Source organism: Phalaenopsis equestris, unplaced genomic scaffold (genome assembly GCF_001263595.1).
Source record: "Phalaenopsis equestris unplaced genomic scaffold, ASM126359v1 Scaffold001241, whole genome shotgun sequence".
Classification (NCBI taxonomy): Eukaryota; Viridiplantae; Streptophyta; class Magnoliopsida; order Asparagales; family Orchidaceae; genus Phalaenopsis; species Phalaenopsis equestris.
Genome location: NW_018165680.1, coordinates 375,650 through 383,771, shown reverse-complemented (window position 1 = coordinate 383,771; position 8,122 = coordinate 375,650). Strand labels below are relative to the sequence as shown.

At 36.3% G+C, this 8,122-nt stretch overlaps 1 protein-coding gene across 1 annotated transcript in view; it reads left to right on the top strand.

The window, feature by feature from the left end:
• The first annotated feature begins 7,025 nt into the window (after positions 1-7,025).
• The window catches only part of LOC110033633, a 2,227-nt gene continuing 1,130 nt past the window's right edge, over positions 7,026-8,122 (top strand). Inside the window, exon 1 of the mRNA XM_020737677.1 lies at positions 7,026-8,084. Within this exon, the coding sequence (XP_020593336.1) occupies positions 7,131-8,084 (954 nt within the window). The 5' untranslated portion in view covers positions 7,026-7,130. The remainder of the gene's footprint in view (positions 8,085-8,122) is intronic.

Here is an 8,122-nt window from a genome sequence, read left to right as displayed (position 1 = left end):
CCACCCCCCCCCCCCCCCCCCCTCTTCTCACTTGACAGGGGTAAAAGGGAGGGGGATGGGCGGGGAAGAAGTAAAATTTAGTGATGTTCTAGATAAAGGACTTGACGATAATTTTTGGCCTCCATAGTGATGACCACCATCAATCAATATTCATTCCCGCCCCTGATTGTCACTGTTAGCCACTTATGTTTGTAACACATGTCTAAAATACGGTCATAACGCATAACACTATATTGAAGATCCAGTGATAACTTTCGTTTACTTTTTTTGAACTCCAAAAGTTTTACATATGTTGTATATAAACAAGTGCTGCAATGGTGGCGAGCAGGGGCGAGAAAGGAGTAAAATTCTAGTGATGTTCTAGACCGAGGACCAGGAGATAACATTTGGACTTCGTAGTCATCGACCACCATCGATCAATATTTATCCTTGCATCTGCTTGCCACTGTTAGCCGCCTCTGTTTGTAACAGTGTGTCTAAAATACAGTCATAACGCATAGCATTGTATTGAAGATATGTTGGTAACTTCCGTAGACCTTTTCTGAACTTAGAAAGTTTTACATATGCTGTATATAGACAAATGTTATAACTGTGGCAAGCAGAGGCGGGGAAGCGCAAAATTTTAGTGATGTTCTAGATTGAGGACCTAACAATAACTTTTGGCCTCCTTAGTTGTCGACCCCCATCGATCAATATTCATCCCCACCTCTACTCACCACCGTTAGCCACCTATGTTTATAACGTCATGTCTAAAATATTGTCGTAACACTTTACACCGTATTGAAGATCCACCAATAACTTTTGTTGACTTTTTCCAAACTTAAAAAATTTTACATATATTGTATACAGACAAGTGTTGTAACTAGTATAAAATTGTAACACTACTCTCTCGTTTGTAAAAAAATAGGTGTATCTTTGTAATTAAACATTTTAGTGCATCATTTTAACTAGGCTAAGCCTCGTGATATTTTCCATTTCTCAGTTTTTCACGTAAAAAAATCTTAGTGTCTTCTCCACTACTCTCTAACTATCTGTGTGTGTATATGATCATCCTGCAATGCTAAGAAATTAATTTATTATTCTACTGCCGTGAATTTTTCGATACACAAAAACAATAATATGTATTTGTATTACTCGAGCTTGTTTTTTTATAAATTCAACTTGCAAGTTCTTTTATGATAGTTTTTTTTTTATTCTCCCTCATATAAAAATTATTTTAATCATAATTATAGTAAAAGCCATATTTTAACCTTCAAATTAAATCTAATTTAATAAAAATGAAAAATAAGTTCCATTCAATTCCAATCATATTAATATTTTAAAAAAAATGATATCCATCAAACTTCAGATTATTTTGTCTCAGTGGAAGTTATTCAAAAAAAAAAAAAAAAAAAAGATCAAATATTCTGTTTAAAGGTGTATCATAATTTTATTAATATTAATTAATTTATATTGTATTCGTTTATAATAAATATAATATATGAACATATAATTTCTACCAGAGTAATGCTATACTTGATTTAACACAAGAAATTAGATGTAATATGCAATCATATATGACTATTAATTTTTTTTCTAAATTTTTTAATATTAATATTTTTTTATGTTCTTAAAACTTTGAAGTGATGCTTGTTAGCATATTATTAATAGAATTTAGGAATTAATTCAGCTTAAATCTAACCAAATGCTAAAAAATTGAACGTTAAATCCAGCGCTCCATTAAGTCGAATTTTCTCACAATATTTGTTTTTCCTCGTGTTCCAACTCTTGTTCGTCGTAAATCCAGATTTATTAAATTCAATGGTGATGTGAATTTTTTTTATCGTCGCTCGAGAACTTCACTGTTGAAATTTTATTTATATTTATCAAATTTGATAAATCTTATTCAACGTAAATCTAACTTAAAGGCAAACTGTTTGACCGAAAGGCCTAGAACAAAATGTATGGTGCTGGATAAATTAAATTTGATATCTATTAATGTTTTGAATTTTGCATAGACAATTAACATTAAAAAAGTAAGCTTTCATATAAAAAAAGATGACTTTTTAAATATATTAAACAGAAAGTTCATAAATATACTAATTTATGGCTTCTAACTTACATGTGTAATAAGAGAGCAAAATCCCAATTAGTCATAAATCAAAAAATACGAAAAGACTGGCTTTTGAAAATAAAATATAATTCTGATCTAATTTGAACTAAAATGACATAAAAATATGACATTCAGTGCTATTTAATCTGGAATGGTCCGGGAGAGACACTCATGGTGCAGAGCATAAGTATGAGAGAGAGGTGCGGAGAGACTATTTTTACCTAAACTGGGTTATGACATGACTACTCTATCGCGCAGTTGTTGGATATCAAAGGACTTTGGTTCATTAAGTTTCTCCCACCTGATTACGTTCATCTGGGGTTCAACGGGGGTTGCCGATGTACTTGATGATTGCGTCTAATTATGTGATCTTTGCTTCTGTCGGCTTAAATCTATCTATTAGATTCTGATGTTTTTTGGTCTTCTGGACTTGATTCTCTGCTTTGGTCCCCAAGATGGAGGACTCCTATCACCAAAACGAAACTACGTTGTCGAGCAGAAAGTGAATCACTGTAATCCGACAAGTAGCTCACCGCTTTCATAAAAAGTCTTTTGGGGGCCTTGTGGAAGGTGTCAAGGTAAAAATTTCGGCCATCTGAACAAGAATCTCAACATGGACCTTGTTCTGAGTTAATGACATCCTTAGGTTCTGTATTGAAGGTTTATATTCTTATATTTTAGTTCATTGGATTTCTTCGAGATTCGTGTTGACACATTTCTGATGTACAAATACTTTTATTATGTTTAAATATTAAGTCATGTGATTTTAATTTGTGCATTCATGTAAAAAAAACTAAAAGTATTTGCGATAGAATACATGATAAAAATATAATATGTTAGTCATGTATAATGAGCTAAACAAATATTATATAGTTTGTTTATTTCCCCTATGTTGGATGAGTGATCAAGCACGAATTTTTGAATCCTTCATTTTATTTTCAGCTAATATGTTATTAGTTAGAGCAGATTTAAACTATTTTTATTCCTAGACATTTAGAACATCTTAATTGGCAGCTATGACTTTCAACCTTTGTAATTTTAAATTGCTTAGAACTACTTCTTAAGCTTTTATTTTCATTTCTCTTTTTTTCTAAAAGACAAAAGCAGCAGAATAGAATCCTATGTTGCTTTATTGAGCTTCTCTCGTGGAATTGGAGCATCCAATGTTCCTCCATGTTCCTGCGGTTTCTTTGTCGGTATAGAAGGATAAGATTTGGACGTTTTTGAAACGCATGAATCAGATTTTTAATGCATCACTGTTGTAAAAATATTTGGTAACATGTAAAAATATTTGGTAACAAAGTCCGTAAGTTCGGACGCTCAACTATCAACTGTTTTGACTGTCGATAAGTGTTATATGGAGCCCGAAAAGAAACCGCTCTCGCCTATGCTTCTCGGTCCCGCCTCTTTGTTCCTGATCGCGAAAGGTCGCGACCGCAACCTTGCAGTTTCGCGAACTGCTCCCGCCTTCTGGTTCGCGAAACACTGCCGCCTCCCTTCATGTCTCCTTGTTCCTTTAAGTCGCGATAAGGTAGACGGTTGAGTGAGTGTGTGTGTGTGGTTCGAGCGAGAGGAGTATCGCTCTCCAAGGCTTCTTCTTCGGCGAGTTGGCTCGCGGCAGAAGGAAGAAGAGGAAAGGCATCGCACGGTCTCTACTTCAGATTTGGCACGGCCTTTTTTTTTGTTCTTCTACGGGCTTTCACGGGATAATGAAAGAGAAGTACAAACAGTAGTTCATTGCAACAGAATGAAGAAGAAAGAAGAAGAAGAAGAAGATTGTTTCCCCTTGGCTTCTTCTTGGTGGCTTGTGACAGATGAAAAATTGGGTTTATTTCTTTTGTAAGTTTATTTTCTTCGGTGTATTTCGATGTAGAGAGAGAAGACGATAGAGAGCGACGAAGTGAGAGATTCCTCTTGTAAGTCGAATGATCGACTGGTGTAAATTTCTTAAGTAGTAAAATCCTATGCAACTCCGTTGATGTAGGCAATTTGCCGAACCGCGTAAATTTGTGTGTTCTACTGTGTTACTATTTTCTAGTGTGAATTTTCTCGTTCTATTTTTCGCTTTGTCGTCGATCGCTCTCCTATTTTATTTCTATATACCACAATAATAAATTGTATGGTGACGTGACACCCGATGACTGGCCGTCCGAATGTGCTGCGTACGAGATGAAATAAATTCTCACATTGAGTAGAAAATATGAGAGGATATCCCACTAGGAGCTGTTTGGATAAATCCTCACATTGAGTAGAAAATATGAGAGGATATCCCACGTTAGGAGCTGGCCTTCCATCGGTGGTTTGGATAAATCCATTTTAAAATTTAACGTCAAGACAAAACGACTGAACCGATCAAATTTTGATAAATTGAACGGATTCCATAATCAACAAATCAAAATTTAATTATTTATTAAATTAGACTTAAAAAAATTACAAATTACATGTCAAAATTATATAATATCTATTTAATTTTATGAATCATTAATTTGAATCAAATGTTGCTTCTAATACATTTTTTATATTCTTAATTTATTCAAAATGAGATCAAAATATTATAAAAATTTTTAATAAAGTCTTAATTTTTTTTTTGTTGAGTTAAATGAAAATTACAATCGGATCAAAAATCAAAAAATAAAATTTAAAGTTTTAAAAATTAAAATTTATTTTTGAAATCAAACCAGACTCATCAAACTTGACTCATTCGTTTTTCAATTTTAGGGTGACAGCTTATGCTTATCCAGATAAGTTGTTTATCTGCAAATGCGGACCACGAAATTCGACCCGCGGTTAGTGTAAAAAACCAACTGCGTTTTCGGATAAGCTACTCAAACGCAGTTTCCAAAAAGTGAAGCGGGGTTTTCAAAACACCGCAACAGATAAGCTGCCCGAAATGCACCCTCAATCAAGTAATAAAAGACATTCAATCTCGAAAGACCATATCAGACACGACATTAACATTTTAAATTGAATTTATTTTATAACTTTATGGTTGTCTTTAAATTTTTTATATTTTATTTTGAGAGTTTTACATATCTAGCAAATAATTCTTATGTATTTGTGTTTCTCACCCAATTTAACTTTCATATTTACATAAATACGACTTTAATGCTTTAAATTTATGTGTTGAAAAAAAATTGTATTTCACTTCTTAAAAGTATCTACGGTACTGATTTGATGTGTTTTATGTGTAAATATGAAAGTTTAGATGCGAGATACGTAATTGCATAAGCATTCTGTGCTGCGTATTTAAATGCCCTTTTACTTTTTATTTTGGGAAATTGGGGTGAAGTTGAATTTCTTTTTGTGAAATCAGACAATATTAAGAGTCTGTTTGGGGCGCCTATTTGGTGCGGTGACGTTTTGAAAACACATTTTGACTGTTTGTGTAAACTGTATTTTGGCAGCTTATACGTTTTGAAAACACTGAAAGCAGCGTTTTCACGTCGCACCTATTTAGGTGTGATGGTAGTTTTCTTGCAGTGGTCTGACTTTTTCAAAAATAAAAATAAAAATTTCTAATAGTCCCCAAAACAAGCTTATCAGTATATTATTTTTAATCAGCTTATCATCACATTATTCAATAAGTTATAGCTGCCCCAAACAAATCTTAAGTATGCGTTTGTTTTGACTTTTCACACCACATTAAAGGTTAAACCGCATTTTGTGCTGCTTGATGGAACGTCGAATCCAAGCGACGCGTTCGCCTCAGGCAAGCTCCACATCCACAAAAAAAATATATATATATATATATAATTGAGATTAGATTAAGATATAACTTAGCAAAATAAAATTATAAGCGAATATTTATATAAGCCGAATCAATTGTCTTGATGCTAATGTGGCATTAGATTTACATACATACCACTTCTTATATATTCACTTATTGAATATCAATATTTTAACTTTTACATACATGTCACCTTAATTATATATGAAAAGATGTATTCACTTTTTTAAATTAAAATAATGATATTTTTGACGCAATATAATGATTTTGGATGATATAAATGTAAATGTAAATGTAATGATTTGGATAATATAAGCCCAATAAATGTAATGATTTGGATGATAATTTTTAAATATAAATGTAAATGCATAAGACTAGGTGGTATGTATGTAAATATCCCTAACTTATATAATTTTGTCAATATAGCTATTAATCATAATTAATAGCAATTAGTATTCTTTTATATGTTATCATGTAGATACAAATAAAGAGATTCTTGTCTAACTCAGATTGCACAGATCCATTGGATGGTCATATCATCTTTTCCTTGATGATCCATTTTTCTTCTCATTGTCCCTTGTACTCTTGATTCTATTATCCCCCAAAGTAAAGAGGAAGCTTTCATCACCAGAGAGATCATTGGAGCTCGCTTCAATTTTGCCTTCACTAACATAGGAAAGCCAAGGGGCGTGGTACTTACCGCAAAGGGGTTAACCTCCTCTTCGTCGAAGGGATTTGGATTATAGTGACCTGCCATGAGGCTGGTAGTAGAGAAATGACGCGGAGTAGATAGGAGAGAAGCAAGGGGGATGAGAAGAGCAAGAGTGAAGGTTGAGGACGAGGAGGCAAGAGAAAAAAAACAGAAAGCGGAGAATTCGGTGTCGAGCAGATGAATTTTGTAGAAGGATATTAAAGTCGAACATCTGCCACGAATGCTGGGCCGCGGGCTTCGACTCGTGGCGGGCGTTCCATCAAATTCGCGTGCCGCGGCCGTGCACGAGACGCCGAAACAAACATTGCCGCGATGCCAGTCCCAAACGGACTCTGAGTTTAAACAAACCCAACCGTTAGGAATAACCATCTCGAAATCTGAACTGTTTCAACAAGTATTTTGTATATTTAAAACAATTCTAGAATCAGTTCAGTAATTCTTCGAAACTGAAGCATTTTATTGCTTAAAAAAATATTATAATTTCCTCTCGCTCCGCAGAACCGCTCCTTCTAAACGACACGTGCTAAAAAGAACACGCGTCCCACTCCCCTGCGCCTTCATCATTCCAATCCCATAACCGCCCGCCGAATATCACCAATATGCCCATCACCTACTCGACCATTTTCCACAGACATTTCCATCCCATACCCGTCTTCCCCAAAATGATGAACATACTCGCCCTCGCTCTCATCCTCACTTCCATCGCCACCGCTTCCTTTTTCTCTCCTCCTTCCGACTCAAACCGCCAAACCATCTGCGAAAGCCACCGCTTGATAGTCCTCCAGTTCGAGCGCCAGATCCCACAATCCTCCTCCTTCCCATCAAGCGCAGGGGAAGTCGCCGGCGAAACCAATAAGAAGCCCCTCGACGCCGGGCAAGACCTCTCTCAGCCTCCGAAGGCCAAAATCTCTTCCCTCTTCACAGACACTAAGCAAAAGGCTATCCAGTTAGAAGAATCTGTCTCCAATACCGTTAAATCTGCCGCCAAAAAGCTCAAACATAAGGCTTCCCAAATTGAAGAAACCATTAAATCCTCCGCCGAGGAGGCCAAGAAAAAGGCCACCCGAATCGAAGAATCTGCCTCCGTTGCTTTTAAAACCGCCGCCGAGACCGCGCTGGAGGCCGGCCAAGAAGTCGCTGGAAACATCTCTTATTCCGCGGCGAAGACAGCCGAATCAACGAAGGACATCCGGCGCCTGGCTTGGGAGATTGGGCGCGACCTGGCAGCGTTTGTGAGCGCGGGCGTAGTGAATACCGTGCGGTCGGCGGCCGCGGTGATCCACTTGCTAGGGTTTGCGACGGCGTATGGCACGTGCGTGTGGGTGACGTTCGTGTCGAATCACGTGCTGGCGTCGGCGATGCCGCGACAGCAGTTTGGGATGTTGCAGAGCCGGATATATCCGGTTTATTTCAGGTTTTTGGGTGTGGCCGTCGGAGTGGCGCTCGCCGGGCATGTTCTGAAGGGAAAAGATAGAGTGCAGGCATATAATTTGATGGCAATGCTGGCGTTTGTGTTGTTGAATGTGTTCTGGTTGGAGCGCAAAGCAACCAAGGTTTGCTTAATTAAACCAAAAATATTATATATATATAA